Here is a 20,185-nt window from a genome sequence, read left to right on the forward strand (position 1 = left end):
TTCTCCAAGGGTTTAAACTGAATCCAGCCAAGTCCTCACTCTCTGCATGGCCCTCGAGCCCAATAGGTTACCCCTCTCCCCTAGTCAAGCCTGTGCTGTAACATTTCACTTTGCTTCGAAAGGTGGAAACGTGGCTTCTGCAGCTTGAACAGACTATGCAGGACACAGTGCGACATTCTATCACCGAGGCCATCGCGGCCTATGAGGAGAAACCGAGGGAACTGTGGCTTTTCGATTTCCCGGCTCAAGTCGCGCTAACCGGCTCACAGATCTGGTGGACCACGGATGTGGGAATAGCCTTCAGCAGGCTGGAGGAAGGCTATGAGACGGCCCTGAAGGATTTCCACAAAAAACAGGTATTTTACAGATAAGTGATGTCGAGATTTAAAGGAACTTGAAGAGGGAGGTAAGCTTCATTCATTCATTCCCCATTCATGGAGTGTCTTCTGTCTGCATGGCAGTGTACTAGGAAGATTTTTAGCAATGAGTTGTTTAACTTTTTATTTTCTCCCTTGGTGTTATTCTTCTGGTTTTCTACATGGGTTTAAAAAATACCCATCATGTCCATGATCCCCCAAGACTCTAATCTCTCACTCATTCCTGGATTTGTGCCTATTTCTTTCCTTCCCTGTCAGACTCCATCTCGGCTGACTGTGTGTTTATTAGAGAATATGTGCATGACTAAGAAGGGTGGGTGACTATTCAACAAAGACAGATGTTTTCATGTATTATGGTTTTCTGTTCATTATAAATCACAGATGAGCAACTTTGAAAAATAGTCTATTTTTATTTTTTTAATCCTCACCTGAGCACACACTCAGAGAGAGGAAGCAGGCAGGGGGAGAGAGAAACATCAATCGGTTGCCTTCTGGACATGCCCTGACTGGGAATTGAACCGGCAACCTTTCAGTGCATAGGACGATGCTCAGCCAACTGAGCCACTCCAGCCAGGCCGAAAATAGTCTATTTTGAATTCCATGTTATTCATCTCATTCTGTATGACCTCTCCTTAAGCCCCCTGTCTAAGGTGTGCTTTTAGCTGTGGAATAGGTCAGAGATATGGTCTTTCTTTTGGTTTATAGATTAAGAGAATATCAGGCTTGGAAAGGGGTGGAAATATTAGTTTGTCTGCTCTTCTTGTTTTCCGTGGATAAAGGCTGAATCCAGAGACATTAGGTGACTTTGCCAAGTTGCACAATTTGTAAGCGAAAATGGCAGGGCCAGCAGAACTCAGCATGCTTTCCAGATTTCCCATTGCTTCTCTGCGTAGCAGGACTTGGAACTTGGTGAGTTTTTGAATACAAAGTCAACTTTGCACTTCTGAAATAAACTTCACTTGTATGTATTTTTTGCTGGAATCTCTTTGCTAATATTTCATCAAGGAATTCTGCATTTTTGTTCAGAAGGGACACTTACCTGCAGTTTTCTTTTATTTTTTTATAGTATGTTTACTGGGTTTGGGGGTCAGGGTTATGCTCTTAAAAGGAATTGGAAAGTATTACATCCTCATCTACTTTATGAAAGAGTTTATGGTCGGAATCACTGGTGCTGCCCTCTGGGCCTGGAGTTTTCTGTGAGGAACATTTTAGGATTAGAAATTGATTTCTTCTACATACATGCTGCTTTGTAGCTTTTTTGTGTCTTTTTTCCCCTTTGTGTCAGTATTACTTAAGATTTTTATCCATATCATCTAAATCAGGGGCTGGCAAGTTACAGCCCACTGGCCAACTCTGGCCATGGGCCACGTCTCTGGCTGCTTTCATGCTACTTCACACAACATCAGCCACGCGGAGTCATAACGGAGCCCATGTAGCCTGCCCAGCCGGAAGCAGTTACTGTCCGGCTCTTTAGAGAGAACATTTGTCCACCCCTGACCTAAGTTGTCAAGCTGAGTCGTCATGGGTATCTTGACATTGTCCTTGGCAAACTGTCCTCCTCCTACTCCTGGTGGTGTTGAGTTGTGTTTCCTCTTGTTTTGTTTTGTTCTTCATTGTGCTCTCTAGGTGTTTATCCATCTTATTTGTATTTTCTAAGAACTAATCTTTGACTTTTTCCATTGTGAGTTTTATATTTTGCTGATTTCTGCTTTATCTTGATTACTTAGAGTTTAATCTCCTTTTTTTCAAATTTCTTAAGGTGGGAGCTCAGATGACTGATTTTACACATTTTTCTTTCCTAGTATAAGCATTTGAAAAAACTCCCGAACTTGAAGAATGTCTTTCGGAAACCAGCAGAGCAAATCATGCTTCATGGGGAAGCACTAGAATCCTTTCCATTAGTATCAGGGCCGAGGTGATTATGCTCACAGTCTCTGACGTCCATTGCTCAGTATTGTGCTGGGGTGTAGCAACAGGACCAGAGGAGAAGTGGGACATGACCAGGGGGAAGGAAGGTAGCCAACTGGGATTCCACGGCACATGCCCTGGTGGTAGGGACGAGTACGGAGCCTGGTCTCTCTCGCCGTTTCCTGCGTTCTAGCTGGTGGAAACAAAAGTCCATTGTTCCTGATATTGCTGACACTGAAACATCGGGATTAAAGGTTATTGTTTTGAAACAAGGAGAACATTATTTTTGTGTTATGTCCAGTGGGGAAGGGATTGAGGGCTTTGGGAGCTGACCCCCACAGCACTTAGCAGTCACACTGATTTGCTGAGTGAGATTTAATATGTGTACAGAGGGGCCCCTTCTAGCTGCATGACACAGTGGCCTGGGTGGCCTGGACTGGGAAGCCTGCCATGCCCGATGCTGGTGAAATTCCAGCAATTCCGCAGCTGCACGGGAAATGTTCTTCCTGCTTCTCTCATGTTCCCGCGTTCAGAAAAGCATACCACCGCTCTTCACGGGCTTCTCACACTAGAATGCCCTTTGGTTTTTCTTCCAGCCAATTCCCAGTCAGCCACCAGCTCTCTTCACTTGCCCTGAATAGCTCTATTCTCACTCCTTCCCCGACCGCTTTGTTAGTATCCCAGGCCCAGCTACTTTTTTCTCACCTGGAGAACTGGAGCATCCTCCTCTCCCGTCTCTTTTTCCAATCTCGTTTTCCTCCAGTTCTTCATGCGACAGGCAAAGATATCTTTTGAAAACACAGCTCTAATGATCACTCCACTGCCCCAAACCCTTCAGCAACATCTCATCAGCCTCTTCTCTAAGCTGGCCGAGCCCTGCAAGTTTGGGCCCTGGCTTCCCGCTCAGCACTTATGTACTGATCCCTGTTTCCCTTCCTCTGTCACCATTCCAGACGTCTCCCAGTTCCCAGGCAAGGTCACCTGCTATATCCTGGACCTTCCCACAGGCTGCTTTCTGTGGGTGGCCAGCCCTCCGTTCTCTCTAACCTAAATTATACGCATTCTCTAGGTCTGAGCAATACATACCCTTTCCTCCAAAATGTCCTTCCCAGCCCTGGATTAGGCAAGGCCCTGTTTCTGTGTGTTCTCATAGTACTTTGTTCTCGCTCCAGCAAAACAAGTGCAATTATTTGTCTGCATTCTTCATTGGCCTGTACGCTCTGGAAACAGTAACCACTTTTATCTTATATGAATGATTGGGTAAAAGAAGAAAATGTTGTCCTGGTCTGTACTGTTGCTGTCATCCATTCATTTCTTCCTTCATCCATATGATGAGTGTTTACTGAGCACATGCTTTATGCTGGGCACTGTGCTAAGTCTGGGAATGTAGTACCAAATAAGGCAGCTTAGGGCCTGGCTCCTTTGAGCATATCATCAAGTGGAGGAGAGAAACAATAAACAGAGAAATAAGTAAATGAATGATAGGACACTAGTAAGTACCATGAAGAAACACAATAGAAACCTGTGGAATAATTGGGTAGGGAGTCATGTAAGTAGGATGGCCAGGGAAGGCCCATCGAAGGAGGCAAATCTGAGCTAAGACTTGAATGATGGAAGGAAGCCAACTGTACAAAGATCAGAGTGAAAAGGACTCCAGGCAAATGAAACAGTTTCTGCCGCCTTGGGCAGCCATGACGGAGGAACAAAGAGAAGGCCAGTACCATTGGGTGGGTACGAGGTAGGCAAAGGGTGGTGGGAGGTCAGGGAAGGCGTTGTGCTCATGAATAAGCTAAAGTACCATTGGGGGGGTACGAGATAGGCAAAGGGTGGTGGGAGGTCAGGGAAGGCGTTGTGCTCATGAATAAGCTAAAGGCCAAGGTGTCCCAGGAAAATAGCCACAGGGGTTTCAGGGAGCTTGTTAGATATTTGACTTAAGGCTAACATCTTTGATCCACTAGGAAATCACGTGGCACTGCTTTGATTGTGTGTATGTATGTGTGTGTGTGTGTGTGTGTGTGTGTATGTGTATAGTGAAAGCTGCCAGGGGATGGTTTATGTGTCACAGATCATAAACTTGCATGCAGTTATAGTGTGATCATACAGTAATTGCAGCCCAAATGATATAGGCATTTTATAATTACTTATTTTTGTGGGTACAGAATTTTATTACAAAAGAGCATCATTGGAGTAGCTGTCATCTTGAAAGACAACATGAGATCCCCAACATATGATGCTGTGCAGATAATGTTGATGAGCTGTATTTTTAATCATCTTCCCCTTGACGGAACTTTTGGGGAAAAACCAAGTGAATCGATAATGGGGAAATCACAAGTTGTAGGGAGGCTCGGACAAGACAATCCATGTGAAAGCACTTGAGCTTGTAAATGTTCTTACAAGGTATAAGGTATTACTGTTGTTGCAACCAACTCTTTTTATCCAAATACTGGTCCTGGCTTAAGATTTGAGACTTAAAGACTGGATATCTGGACCCAGATGAGAAAATATCCAAAGCCAAACACCTCTTTTCTAACCAACATCTGTGTAAATTTCCTGGAGGAACTTATGTGTGCCTGGTGCATTCATTTATCTTTTTCGGGAAACACTCATAGAGCACCTCCTATTTGACAGCTAGCTCGTCGGTGGCTCTGGGGACAAAGCAGTGAGCAAGACCTTATCTTCATGGCCCCTGAAACCTAGGGGAATGATGAACATTGAACATGGCAAACATGGAATAATGACCACCTTTGTTTTTGTTACAGCACAACTACATTTTATAGATGTAAGATACTGAAAGCAGATGAATGTTTATAGGCCGTTGCACGTTCGGAATACCTGAAGTGCTTATTTTTTTATTCCTTTGAACCAACTTCCCGTTGTGTTTGATGTCCTGTCTCCCTGGGATGCTGCTCGCACAGCCAGTTTCCCAGCTTGAAGGTGCTGGTGAGGGCACAGGCTCTGAAGTCAGACTGTCTAGGTTTGGGTTCTCCCTCCCCTGATCGGGGAGTGTGGTTACTGTGTCTGTGACTCAGTTTCCTCACTTGCAGAATTAGGATGCTAGTAGATTGTTGTGAAGATTTAAATGAGATGATACAGGCTATACGCTCAATCAGTGCCAGGCACATTGTACATTCTCATTTAATGTAAATGGAGTGTGTTGTGGTTTTGGTCTCCCTGCCTGCTCTCTCCATTCTGTCTAGCGTGACAGAGTCTTCTCCAGTTCAGCCGCACAGCGGCCTCAGGGTGACTGGTGTTTTCTGGGATGTGACAATAGCTCTGTAGGCAGTGGTTCTCAATCTTCTGGCTCTTTAAATACAGTTCCTCATGTTGTGACCCAACCATAAAATTATTTTCGTTGCTACTTCCTAACTGTAATGTTACTACTATTATGAATCGTAATGTAAATATTTGATATGCAGGATGGTCTTAGGTGATCCCTGTGAAAGGGTCGTTCGACCGCCAAAGGGGTCGCGACCCACAGGTTGAGAACCGCTGCCCGTAGGGAACGTGTTTTTGACAGTAGGCTATGAGGGTTTGTATGACCTCTGTGATAGGTCATACTTGCCTGTTACCAACTCTCTCAGGAGCTAACAGTTTGTAATGGACTGCCCTTTACAGAGCAAAAGAGGAAAGGAGACAGTATTGTTTCACAATATGCTACCCAGGAATAAAACAGACTTTCTTTTTTTGCTAATAAACATTGAGTTAGACAAGAATGTTGTGGGTAAATAAGTTTGCTAACAAAATGAGCACCTATAAGGGTATCTTTCAAACCTTTCTGACCACAAGTAATAAGAAATATTTCATATCAGACCAAGTTTATGCATGTATGTATACACTCAAAAGTCTGAAAGTGAAGTGTCACAAAACTATGTTATTCTTACTACTGTAATACCACGTTTTCTCTTCCATGTCATTCCATTCCATTCTGTGAAGAGACCAGTGTCAAACATACTGATCTGAGAAACTGACGGACCTAAACAAGAATAGGGATGCGAATAAGAAGAATTAAGCTCTACATTTCAAATGTTTCCTTAGTCATCATTACTATCTCCTACCCAAGAACCACCCCCCAAACAAACAACAAAACACTTGACATTTACCTCTTCCTATACTTTCGTAAACTTTACCTCAAATTGGCCTTTGAGAATTTGTAGTCATTTCCATCCAGCAGTTGTGGGCTGCATGACATCACCCCTGGAGTGAAGTCCATTCAGTGCAGCCAGGAGACCTTCTGCCTCTCGCTTTGTCCACAGTCCCAGCTCAGAGGAGGCAATGATATTCATATTATTTAAATTAATTAACTTAATAACATCCCTCCCTTCATCTCCTACTCCCCACCCCGGGGTGCTTGAGGGCCAGCTGAGAGGACACTTGAAATTGTTTTATAAATGAACGGCCTCTACAAATATGAAGACTATTGGGCTGTTAGGTTCTGTATTTGTAACCCTTACCTTGTTTTTAAAAATTCCCTTCTAGATTTCTCAGTTGAATGCACTGATTGCACTTCTGCTGGGAGAGCTGCTCCCTGGAGACAGGCAGAAGGTCATGACGATTTGCACCATAGACGTTCACGCCAGGGATGTGGTGGCAAAGCTCATTTCTCAGAAGGCAAGTTGTTCGTAGGGATTTCATCCCTGAAGGGTTTTGGCAAGTCAGGAGCCTCTGATCCAGATCATCCAAAAGATTAACCCAGGATGGAGAAGCCTGAGAAGTCCCCATGTTCACCTCTGTCTCCAGCTTCTCTGCATCCAGTCACCCCAGTCCATTGGCTGGTGATGATCCCCTCGGGGGCTCACCCAGCCAATAGCAATACGATTTGTGTCATTGAAACCATTTCTGCATGCCTTCGATTATTTTCCTTTTGAAGAAGGAGAAATGTTGGTCACACCTTGTCTTTTCCTTTAAAGGCTAAGTGACTTTCTTTAAAGCAATTATTTTCTAAACCTTTGAGAGTAGATAACCTTTTTATCCCTTTAAAAAATCTGTGTGTCTCTTAGGTATTGGCATTTTTTAATGTGAAATAATTTTCTTACCCCTTTTCCAAAATATAAATGTCAGGTATGCTTGTCTACTGGACGGCATTGGTATATCATGCCCATCACCTACTTCCTCCAAATCCCTTTTGTTTTGGGGGGGAGTGGTGGTGGACTCAAGACAATTCCTTTCACAATTTGAATGCATGTATAGTGAAATGGTTTCTGTTGTTTTTCTAGTTCTTTCTCAAGTTATTAAAATCCAAGTGAATTTTCGTTTTCTCCACAAGTGCAAAAAATGCTTCTTTGATGTGAGCCATAAAGTTGAAAATACTTCTTGATCCAGGCTCAGGACCATTAGTGAATAATGTTCTTCAATTGCTAATCTGAAACTGATCCTTGCAAAAACCACTTACCGTGTATTCTCATTTTGATAATGAACCATTGTTAACTACACTCTGAGTATGACCTTGCACCTTCTTACATATTTTATTATGTTTTATCAGTGCTGATTTGCTTGCAGAAGGATAAATTATGATTTAAAATATGTCCTTTATTTTGTATTAAAAGAGATACAGACTTTGCCTAATTTCTGATCATCTGACACACATAAGTAGACAATGTTGAGACGTATGTAGATATCAGACAAATTAATAGACAATTTTGGTAACATAAAGTGATTCCAAAAAGATCCTAGGGTCACATTTGAAAGAGACTGGAATTATATTTTCACACTGGGAGAAGAATGGATAGATTAAGATAGTAAAGAATAGCAGTGAAAAAAGATACTGTTATTTGACTTAATAAAAAATGAAGTGGGAATCCTCTATTAAAGCAGGCTGGTTTTAGAATGGGCAGTTGAAAGTATCGTTTACCTCTGACTTTCAGAAATTATGGATTCTGTGTCGTTTTAGTAGAGACTGTATTTTTTCACCTGATTTTAGTATAAAGTTACAAAAGTGATCAAATGTCCTGGGGTGAATCATGAGAAGGGGAAAAACATTGCTTGAAAAAATTGATATTGTTTTAAAATAAAGGCCTTCTCAAAATGACAACTTTAATTACACACACATTTCTTATTACGTATTCAGCCATCTGCCTGCAATTACAGTTTGCAGTAGCATGCAAGAGATTTCCCTTTTGTGAGGTTTTTAGAAATAAAATGGAATCAATAGGGTTGATTGGACTAATAAACTAAGCTTGATGCCTCAAAGCTATTTGTGTCTGACGTGGAATGATCACGTATGTTTTTAGGTGGTCAGTCCCCAAGCTTTTGCTTGGCTGTCTCAACTTCGTCACCAGTGGGAGGACTCCCGGAAACACTGTTTTGTTCATATCTGTGATGCCCAGTTCCAATACTTCTATGAATATTTAGGAAACAGCCCTCGACTAGTGATCACTCCTCTAACCGACAGGTAACAATACGTTTGAGCTGGATGGGGGGGAAAAACAAGCCCTAAAAGTCCCCTAGCCTGGGTAAAAATGTGAGATTGAAAAGGAAGGAATGCGAGAAAATATTGAACACATTGGGAAACAATAGCAAGGCAATGTGTAAACAAATGAGTTAAGTAACATAGTGAAGGTTGACTTCCGTTAGAAGCACATTTTCATAAGGAATTGTTTCCATTTGCATAGTACTTTGAATCTTTCAAGGCATTTACCTTTGGCTTTCCTAATTTCTTCCGACAACAAACCTCATTTTATGGAGGAGAAAAGGGAGGCATGTTGATGTCAAAAAAACTTAGGTAAGATTATCTGCTTATTGGCAATGTAGACACTAGTCCCTGGTCTTCTGACCCCCCAGTATATGTCTTTCCACTAGATCTTCTGTCTGTACTAAGACAAAAATAATTCCTAAATCTCCTGAAAACCCATATAAGGCACTTGCTATTTGTGGGGTTTTCCTTTTACAAATATTAAATTCTGCCTTTGCATAATTTTTCTCAGTGTAAGAACTGCTGAATCTTTCCTGCAAAAAGAAGTATTATAATCTAAATGTGTATAGCAACATATTTAAACTGAATTCCTAAAATACATTTTAATATAATAATTTGTCTTTGTATATATTTCCTTTATACTTTGAAGTAGGTATATATTATTTGCAGACTATGTATTTATATATATTTACACATTTCAGTGTATTCATGAAGTAGTAGTTTAATGATGTCAATGTTTAATTCATCAGTGTTTAATTCATCAATGTTTAATTCATCATTGTTTTATAAACAATAGTTTGAGATGTCATCTGCCATATTAATAGTATTTTTACCTAGAAATATCAGAAAGTCTGTAGCATTACAAATCAGGTGTTATTTGTATTCAAGTACATAGCTCTTAGGAAATGAGACAAACAGATAAAGCAATACATTTTTCTCTATTATCGTTCAACAAACAACCTAAAAGAAAGTGAATATGAAATATTATCCTGACTTGTATTATTGCCACAAACAAATCAAAGGCATATCAATATTGTGTGCTACTACCCCATTCTGGATGTTGACTTCTTCAACTTTAGAGCAAATTGGATTGCCCTCAATGTTTTGTAGAAATCTCCTATAGACTGTAATATGTGTTTTCTGTTGCTGAAAGGTGTTACATTACTCTAACTCAGTCACTTCGCCTAACCATGAGTGGGGCTCCCGCTGGCCCCGCGGGTACAGGGAAAACCGAAACCACCAAAGACCTTGGACGTGCCCTTGGCATGATGGTTTATGTGTTCAACTGCTCAGAGCAAATGGACTACAAAGTAAGTTAGTTACACGATGATGTAGTCTAACATTGTTCCTGCTTCGAAATGATTCGAAACAATAGCCCCCTCTGTTGAATTCTTCATGCCTCACTCCATCATTTTAGTCCATAGGAAATATCTACAAGGGATTGGTGCAGACGGGAGCTTGGGGCTGCTTCGATGAGTTCAACCGGATTTCTGTGGAAGTTCTGTCCGTGGTGGCCGTACAAGTGAAAATGATACACGATGCCATCAGAAACAGGAGGAAGAGGTGAGGGCACAGGGCTTTTGTTCTGTTGTCACACGTAGTAATGCAGTAAACATGGAGTGATGCAGTGAACTTCACCTTCACAGTCTGTGCTGCCTCTCCCTGTCTCGTGAAATGGAGAAAACAAGAGATACTGGTTACTTTTGAATAATTATTTAGAATACCCTCCCACATTTTAATTAGTTGTTTTTAAGCATTGAATACAGCAAAGGTATATTATTTTAATCACTTAAAAAATAAACACACTCTGGAATGCTACATTCGGTGATCGATTCTCAATCCTGATCTTACTTGGCCTCCGGGCAGCGTCTTACTGGGTCCCTCCCTTCTGGGGACACATTTTCTTCACATGAGTTTCAGGATAGCAGTCTTCCCACCCTCAGGGCTGTTACTTCTCACCTATAAAATGGGGGAAAGTATAGTACTCTACCTGATAGGTTACTGTGATGATTAAATGTAAAGTTCTTGGATAAATGCTTACTTGGAGTAAGTATCAGTGATAGCTACTTTTTAATACTGTTATTTCATGACCTATTAATTCAGGGTGCCACTGGCCCCAATCTTGAGACTTCACTCTCTCTCTATATATATGCTTCTTCCCTTGGTGCTTTCATCCAGTCACATGACCTTCAATACCACCCGTATGCTGCTGGCTACCAGCTGCCCAGACCTCGTTTCTCCGACATCTAGACTTACATAGGCAATGTCGGGGCATCTCAAGACCCCATTTGATGTCTCATAGTCCTCTCATCTTTAATATATTCAAAGTAGAAATTTTGGTCTTTCCACCACCAACACCTGCTTTGTTAGTTGCCCCATCCCAGTAGATTATAGCCTCATTTTCTTCCAGTGACTTGGGCCACAAACTTTTCAGAACCTAACCACTTCTTAACAGGATGCCACATCCCAAGAGATAAAAGACAACAGGAGTTGATTTGATGGCTTAATTTGAGAAATAATTATAGTACACAGTTGTGGTTTTCATTGTAACGTTTTTGGTATACAGTAAATAATGTAAATCTCAATTATCTGACCTGCCCCTTCACCCCCTATGTTTTAGGGTATTTTGCTCAGGTAAGAACATTTCAGTCTCCCCATGAGGGAAAGATGATCTAGCCCCTTAAACCTGTGAACCTAAAGTGAAGTTTCCAGTTATTATCATAATTACAGCTGCATACTTCCACCTTCTAGAACACCTCCCAGCCCTCCACCATGTGGCTCTGAGATATCAGATTCCTGTGCCTTACTGGCCCCTACTCTAATGCCATGTGAGAGAAGTTAGGTTCTTGCCTCTTTTATTCCCTGACAAGTTGATTGAACTTTTAGTTAAAATCTTATTATTTGATGCAACCCAGATGTCATTGGAAGCCATCTTTCCTTATGGAGATTTATATAAGTGACGCATGCAAGAATTTCTGAACACTGCCCCGTTCCTCTCAATAGCCTCCCGTGTCTCCACGTCTGCATACATATGCGTTGTACCTGTCCATCTTCGTGCTAGTCCATCTGGAGATGGCTGGCTCCTTTGTGATTTCATGTGTTTTACTAAGGTCTGTTGACACTGAGGATTTAAGAGTTGGGACCATGCCTTCCCCACAGAGTCTTCAGCATCTTGCTGGCTCTACCCTCTCGAGGTCCATACCTGTGACTTGTGGTTATTCCTGCACTCTTTAGCCACCTCTCTTTCTGCAAGAAGCCCTCCCGGCCCTCTGGCTGATATTCTAGGAATAAAGATTTCTCCATTCTTACCTTGGCTATCCATAATCTACCTTCTCTTAATTTTCCAAGTACCTAAGAAGCTCATAGTCCTAAAAATTGTGGCTCTTTTCCCTTCTCATTCTATGTTGTAGGCCTGGCTCCTTAACTACTCTAGTCCTCCCCTCTCTCAACAAGAACAGCCTTATACCTTGTCTCATTTACTTCATGTGAAAGTTCCCTTCTACTTATCCTTCAATTTGACTCTTCTAGCCCTTTGCCATTCCATTGCCCTGGCCCTCAGCAGCCTCTGGGCCCTTCCAAATCCTGCTGAAAACCTTTCACTGCTTCTCCAGTGCCTTCCAGTGCTGATAACAGCAGTAGCCAGAGCTACCATCTGTTGAGTATGTACCATGTCCTAGGCGCTGTGCTCTTAGCCACTTATATCCATCATCTCTTAATCATATAATCCAAGAGGAGGGGGATGTTATTATCCCTTTTTTTAAAAATTAGATGAGGGAATTGGAACATGCCTAAAGTGATAAAGCTGGTCTCTGAATGCTCGCAGTCTGGCTCCAGAGCTAGCTGTCACTGTTCTACCTCTCTGTGGTTGTCAATGGGTATTTGTTGTGAAAGGGAAGGAGGGAGGAATGGAGGGAGAGAAGAAAGGAGAGAGAGGACGAGCAAATAGACAAAATAACGACTGAGCAAGAAGCTCCTTTCTCCTCTTAACACGGGCATCTTCTATCTGTGCAGTATCTCATTCAAAGAATTGCAGCCCACATCGGAAGGCAAAAATGGCCTCACCTTTTATTAACTGTTAAAGTAGTCAAGTCCTCATTTTTACATTCTAGCTTTGTATGGCTATGCTAAAATAGGAAAGAATACTTCCCAGATCTGTGGTTCCTTTGGGGGAGATGGAGTGCATTTTTAATAAACATGCTTCAGAGCATATTCAAAATATGTATGCTGGTGAATTTTAAAGAAAATTACACAGAATAAACAGCTTCCTAATAATGTTTGCATTTGCCAGTGGTTTGCATTTGTCAATGTGCATTCATATTCAGTGAACACGTTTAATTTCATCAACATTCTTCTTACGGCAGATTTGTATTTCTCGGGGAAGCTATCACACTGAAGCCATCAGTTGGAATATTTATTACCATGAACCCGGGATATGCTGGTCGAGCCGAATTGCCGGAAAATCTCAAAGCTCTTTTCAGGCAAGTGTTACGCTTTGCGGTTTAGCATCTGGAGCTCTCATGCCACCTAACGTTGCTGGTTTGCACTGTTCAGTGATGTATTTTTACTTGAGACTCTGTGGAAAGCCCCTGTTCCCTCTTAGGGATCACTTTATGGAGAGAACTTTCTCCATGAAAAATGAACGCTTTTGAAATACGAAACCGGACCCAAAATCATTCCTTAAAAGTCATGGTACATTTGAACATTTAATACTAGATTTTGTGTAGTGATATTTTTATTATAAACATAATTTTCACAAGTGATAGACTATTTGGAAAATACAGAAAAGAATAAAAAAAATTACAGCTTCACTACCCAGAAATAATGATGGTGATATTTTTTTTCTACTCTCTCTCATAATTTGTATTTTATGGAGTGAAGATAGTAGGTTAGACATAATTTTTATTTAGTTCTTAATATTTTGACACAAGTAGTTTATCATAGTATTGAATATGCTCTGGAAAGGCCATTTTATGTAGCTCCAACACAGTCTCTCTCCTGGCTTGTTCAGACTTTTCTTAACCATCCCCTGGACATACAGGGTTTGTGGTTGTTGTTTTTTTTTTCCAGTTTTTTACGATCCTAAAATAACAGGCTATAAACCTCTCTTCGCATAAAGAGTTATCCTCATTTCTGATTATCACCCAGAATAGATTGCAACACATAGAATTCCTTGGTGAATGATTATAAGGCCTATTGATGACCTCCTTTCCAAAAATACTCGCCAATAGATACACCTCTTAGCAGTCTCTCAGAGAGCCTGTGCTATTGCCTTTGAACCAGTTACCTCATATTTTAAACCAACTTCATTCAGGTATAATTCCATACAGTGAAATGCTCCAATTTAAGTGTATAGTTGGCAGAAACACCACCACAATCAAGAAATGGAATGTTTCCAACCACCTGAAGTTCTCTGGTGCCCTTTGAGGTTCATCCCCACACCACTGATGTGCTTTCTGTGACTTTGGGTTCAACCTGTCTTTCCTAGAGTTCATGTCAATGAAACCATACAGCATGTACTTATTTGTGATGTATTCTTTCCTTGAACATCATGGTTTTGGGATTCTTCCAAGTTAGAGTGTACCGATAGTTTGGTCCTTTCTGTTGCTGATGAGTATTCTCCTGTATGCACGTACTACAGTTTATTTACCCAGTCACCACTTGATCGACATTTGGGTTGTTTCTAGTTTGGGACTATTTTGAATAAAACTGCTGTGAACTTCCTTGTACAATCTTTGTGTGAACATAAGTTTTCTTCTGGGCAAAGGTCTGTGCATTGAATTGCTAAGTCACATGGCAAATGTATGTTAACTTCATTAGAATTTGCCAATCTGGTCTCCAAGATGGTGGTAGCATTTTACATTTTTTCTACATTCTTGTCAAAACTTGGTATTGTCAGGATTTTGGGTTTCAGTCCGTCTGAAGGAGATGTGGTGGTTTGCCATTGTGGGCTTTGCTTGCGTTTCCACGATGGCTAATGCTGTTGCACATCTTTTCATGGAACTGGCCATTCCCTTGCCATCTTTTGTGAAGTGCTATGTTCTGGGTACAATTTCTTTATTAAATACATATATTACAGATGTCTTTCTCTCAATTTGTAGCTCACATTTTCATTTTCTTAGTGGTGTTCATCAAAGATAGAAGTTTTAAATTCAATGAAATATTTATCAGGTTGTTTTATAATTTTCCTCTCATAGGAAAGTTTGGTATGTCCCAGGTTGCAAAAATTTCCAACTGTGTGTTTTTCTAGAAGTTTCGTTTTGTAGTTTTCATACAGGTTTTCTTTTTTCTGTTAATGTGCTGAATTATATTGATTTTTTCAAATGCTAAGCAAGTCAATATTAATTCCAGTGATAAACTTCACTTGGTCTGGAGATATTATTTTTATACAGATTGATGGATTCAATATGCTACTATTTTGTTAAAGATTTAAAAATCTATGTCATGTTGGATATTGGTCTTTAGTGTCTTTTTTTGTAATATCTTCATCTGGTTTTGGCATCAGAGTAATGATGACCTCCTGCAATGAATTGGCTAATGTTCCTGTCTTCTCTATTTGTTATTAAGAGTTTTTTTATAGGATTAGTATTGTTTACCTCTTATATATCTAATAGACTTAAAATCAGTGAAGCCATCTAGACCTAGATTTTTCTATGTGAGAATCTTTTTAGTGATAAATTCAGTTTCTTTAATAGATATGGAATTATTCAGATTTTTTATTTCTTCTTGAATTTATTCCAAGCAAATCAGCAAACACTACACCTGTGCTTCTGCCATTTTCAGACTGCATCTATTTCTATGTATCCAGTAACTAATATATATGTGTGTGTGTGTGTGTGTGTGTGTGTGTGTGTGTGTGTGTGTATGTATATATATATATTTAGTTGAAGTGAAGGGTCTTGTTAGCTCTGATTGACAGAGGTAATTGTGACCTGCTTGCGAATGGTTTAGAATGTTGGTACAAATTAACCACTTGATTCAGCAATTTGTACTTACTATCTTACCACATTTAAAAACTAAATTTCATATTTACTTTGCAGACCCTGTGCCATGGTGGCCCCCGACATTGAACTGATCTGTGAAATCATGTTAGTCGCTGAAGGTTTCGTGGATGCACGCGCGTTAGCCCGCAAGTTCATCACGTTGTACACGCTCTGCAGGGAGCTCCTCTCCAAGCAGGTGAAGAGCCTCGTGTTACTTTTTCTGGGCTTTTACATCCCCTTGAAACAGCTTTTGAAACACAGATGCTGTGTCATTTATCGTTCAAATTAGTTAGACATTTAGAAATACGTTTATATTTTCTGTAAAATTTTGAAAATCTGTATTTTACAATTCTTAATGTTTTCTCTGAAATTAAACTTGAGACGATGTAAGTCTCGTGTTTAATTTGTAGCTAATAAAGCTTTTGTCACTGAGCTATGTGATTTTCTTTAAACTTGACCACTGTTATAATTATAAATGGATGTTGGTGATGTCTCCCTTGGTTGGTGAGAATATTCTTGTCCATGGGAGTCAGGTAAACCTGATTTTCTGGAGAACTCCTCAGGAAATGTTCCATTGACATTTTCTCATTTGCGGGTACTCCTTTATCTGAGAGTAGAGCTTGCTTTTTTTTTTTTAACTTTTGCTCTACAATACCCCAGTCTCTGAAATGGGTCAAACTTAAGTATTTTCTATTCTCTAGTCATCAACTTCTCGCCGTTTCACTGAAGTTGCTGATATGTCACAAAGATGACACGTTTCAGCATCATTATTTTTAAACTCAGCTCTTGGGCCCCCTTTGACTTTGGCCCTTCGACCTTTCATTAATTCCTGGTGACATTATTTCAAAGCCATTCCAGGATAAAGGTATTGGTGAAATTTAGAATCCGAGAAATTCATGTTGTCATTTTAATAACTGTTAGTTTACATTCTGGGGGGAAATTGTATTAAATTTAATAATATAGACCAATGTTCATGGCAATGCTATATGCGAAAAAGACCCTCCAGCATATCAAACTGTAGATGTAATATATAGTTTGCATGTATTTTATATTATACTATGTGTTTCATATACATATAAAGTGACTGGAAAATATCTGTGGTTTTTAACATTTGTCTCTGGATGGTAAGATTGTGGTATTTTTTATTTTCCTCCTTATTCTTACTTGTAACATCTTTTTGTTCAGTGAGTCTATTTTAATTTTATAATGGGAAACACTCAGAAGAAAAAATGTCATTGACCTTGGGAAGCATGGAGTTGCAACCATATTCATGTCTAGTAGTGATATTTAAATATTTAGTGAGCATCTACTGTATACAAGATAATATACTTCCTTTTTTATGATAATGAAGGGGCTGAGACTCAGAAAAAAATGAAACAAACACTCAGCTTTATGACTTCAAAGAACTTACATAGGAGAGACTCAATTTACATGAAATAAAAATTGGAATACCGTGGAGAGTGAAAAGATTATCATAGTTTCAAGGAAGAAAAGAACTAATGTTTATTGAATAGTTAGCATGTGTTAGCTTTTTAGATCTTTACAAGAGGTTTGTGAATTTGGCATTATTCGTTCTATTTTACAGACGAGGAAATGGAGTAAAATGACCTGTCCAAAGTCCACAGCCAACAAGTGGTGGGAGCAGGATTTGAATTTAGTTCTTTCTAATCCTTTCTAGGACACCTCCAGCCACTTAGAAGAGGAAGATGATGGGAGGACAGGCAGAACAGGCAAGGAGAGAGTTTCCCATCTCAGAGAAATGTCGTGGGTGAGATGAGGCAGACAAATCTGGCCAGGACAGAAGTGCTGAGTTAGGAGCTCAGTTCACTGATCATTTTTAAGCTGGAGGGATGGATTGGAAAAGAACCAGTGGACATTTTTTGACAAAAAAAACCACCACCCAACAAAAACACATAAGGACAATGGTGAAGATTTTGTTAGCAGTTGCTTGTAAGGCTTACATGTTTAGGAGAGTCACTAAATCTTTATGTGCATAATTTCTCCTATATCCTCTTCATTAATATTGTTGCTTCAGTGACAGCTCCTGCCCCAATCTCCCTGGCCTCCAAACTCTGCTTCTTCCCCCGTCTCCTTCCCTCCTCAAGCCTCAGTCTACTTCTCCATCAGTAGCTTTCAAACGATTTTTACCAGGGCCCACAGTAAAAATGCTTTTTCAGTTGAGGCTTGGCATACTCACATGTGTGCACAACTGAAACAAAAATTTTCACCAGACACTTCTTGCCTTTGTTATCTGCAGTGCACTCTGATAGTCTTCATTCCGTTCTGTTTTGTTTTATAACTGACAGAATTGATGGCCGAGACCCCACTAACCTGACTTCATTCCCCACTAGTGGATTGAAGGGCTTGTTCTTATACCTGTATATACTGTTTCACTGACCACACAGCACTGACTCGTTTTACTTGACCACACCTTGTAAAGTGGGTAGATACTTTCATCTGCCTTTTTACAGATGGGGACCCTGAGACTTGGCGGGGTTGAGTTCCTCACAGGCACAGCTGAGAGACGTGAGAGGAGTGTTGCTACTGTGTGGATTGTGGTGGGGAGGCAGAGGTCGGTTCTGGATAATCAGTTCATTCACTTACCTTTTCTGAGCACCTGCCCTGTGCAGGGCACCGTGCCAGGACCTAGAAGACAAAAGCAAACAAAATACAGGCTCTGTTCTTCAGAAGCTCAGAGCCTGTGAGAAGAATCTTCCTTGGGAGTAAGCGGTACTGGTTTATAACAGGATTTTATTGAATCCGTTTTGACTGTGTTAAGTGCCAACATGAGGGCCGGAGCATTGGAGAGATGAAGAGGTAGAATAAGGAGGGCAATCCGAGACCTCAGGCTGGGGGCGGAGGGGAGGGACTAGCGAGAGGCTGTCTGCACAACTTGGGCACATGCGCCTGTGGATGGAGGTGAAAATGGAAGTGGGTGAACTCCTGAGTTAGCAGGTCTATTGAGAGAAGAGCAGGGGAGGTGGATGGAGCCTCGGGCAAATGCGGCCACGAAATGCTGTGGGAAGACAGAAGTTGCTGACAGAGGCAGAGAGTCAGGTGAAAGAAGCGGGAAGAAGCTGAAGGGACATGATTTTCACAATTGGAAAGAAGGGGGAAATAGCACTTCACGTGGTCAAAGCATGTACTTACCTGAACCCTTTTAGCTTTCAGCGTTTACTTCTGGAACGAGAATCTTACCCCCTCGTACAGTTTCTGAGAACATTTGCCTGTGTTTTGATTTTAGGATCATTATGATTGGGGACTTCGTGCTGTTAAATCTGTCTTGGTTGTCGCTGGCTCCCTGAAACGAGGAGATAAAAATAGACCCGAAGATCAGGTGATGCAATGCCAATGTGATTCTGTGGAGTGCGTAGCCAAATGGCTTCATACAATGACAGGGTGTCCCTGGGTGGTGGGTCACGCATAGCACGACCTTTAAAAACATAGCATGTATTTTTAATGGAGGACATTTCGAGGACTGGCATTTCTGATGTTATAATAAAGATCACAGGTATTCTTGACTAAAGGATGGGAGTGTAGGAAAGAAAATGTGATTGTATAAGTGCTTTTGAAATGTCAGCTACAAATAATATTTTGGCGGTCATAATCAAATATTCTAGTAATCGCTGTTTGATGTCCTCTGAGGAACATTTAGAAAATCTGATTAATCCCGGGGTATTAATCCTGAAAAAGTCAGTAAAGACATAATCTAATGGGAGAAGGTATGTCCATTTCATAGGATACAAGATGGACGTGAAGAATGGAGCAGGAAGGTTGATCCCCTGACATCAGGGCAATGCTTCGTTGGTTATTCGGAGCTGCTAGGGCATTGTCTCTCCCAGGAAGAAACAATTACAGCCACATATCCATTTTTCTGTATTAAATAAGAAGTGAGATCATGGATATTCAGCACTCTGTATACTTACAGTAAATGAGAAGTTGAAAAAGTAGATCTATCCTATGAGGTTTTATTTTTTTTTAATGTGAAAGGATATTTATGATGTGATTTTTCTACATTCTTTTTTTCAATCTCTCTCTTCTCTCAGTCACAGTTCATGATGGGGTTAGGATTTTCTTGCCTTTATTCTCTTGCTATGCTATTGTTGTTAAAATGCTTGCCTCTTTCTGTACAAATCATCCCGATGTTCAAGTTAACTGCTTTGAAAATCGAAATCCCTTTTTGGTTTTCAACAAGTACAGAACAAAAGCCCAAACTGAAAATGGCTGAGTTTATTCTTCTGGGCTTCTCTGAGCACTTTGAGGAAAATGATCTGATGGGCCTGATTCATTTATATGCTGGAGTTTGAGAGTTAAGGAGAGAAGGGCCCAGGCCCTTTCTCAGGATCAGAGCAGATCACTGGTAGGGATGGAACAGAGCCTCCTTGATGACTGTTGTCGGAGGTTGTCCACAGTATCGGCAGAGGCTTCTCATGTTCTGACATGTGACCTTGCAGCAACAACATCTTTAGCTGTAGGTGTTTGTTAGACATTGCATTGGATTCTTAAATAAA

The 20,185-nt window shown here is 40.6% G+C and overlaps 1 protein-coding gene across 1 annotated transcript in view; it reads left to right on the plus strand.

Annotated features, from left to right (window-relative positions):
• The window catches only part of DNAH11 (dynein axonemal heavy chain 11), a gene marked incomplete at its 3' end in the record, with an annotated part of 169,262 nt that overhangs the window by 57,339 nt on the left and 91,738 nt on the right, over nt 1-20,185 (plus strand). The window contains exons 28-35 of the mRNA XM_023750793.1: nt 123-356; nt 6,762-6,893; nt 8,513-8,673; nt 9,848-10,004; nt 10,112-10,257; nt 13,056-13,172; nt 15,732-15,870; nt 18,919-19,011. Coding sequence (XP_023606561.1) covers nt 123-356; nt 6,762-6,893; nt 8,513-8,673; nt 9,848-10,004; nt 10,112-10,257; nt 13,056-13,172; nt 15,732-15,870; nt 18,919-19,011 — 1,179 coding nt within the window. The remainder of the gene's footprint in view (nt 1-122; nt 357-6,761; nt 6,894-8,512; nt 8,674-9,847; nt 10,005-10,111; nt 10,258-13,055; nt 13,173-15,731; nt 15,871-18,918; nt 19,012-20,185) is intronic.

Source organism: Myotis lucifugus, unplaced genomic scaffold, assembly GCF_000147115.1.
Source record: "Myotis lucifugus unplaced genomic scaffold, Myoluc2.0 scaffold_15, whole genome shotgun sequence".
Classification (NCBI taxonomy): Eukaryota; Metazoa; Chordata; class Mammalia; order Chiroptera; family Vespertilionidae; genus Myotis; species Myotis lucifugus.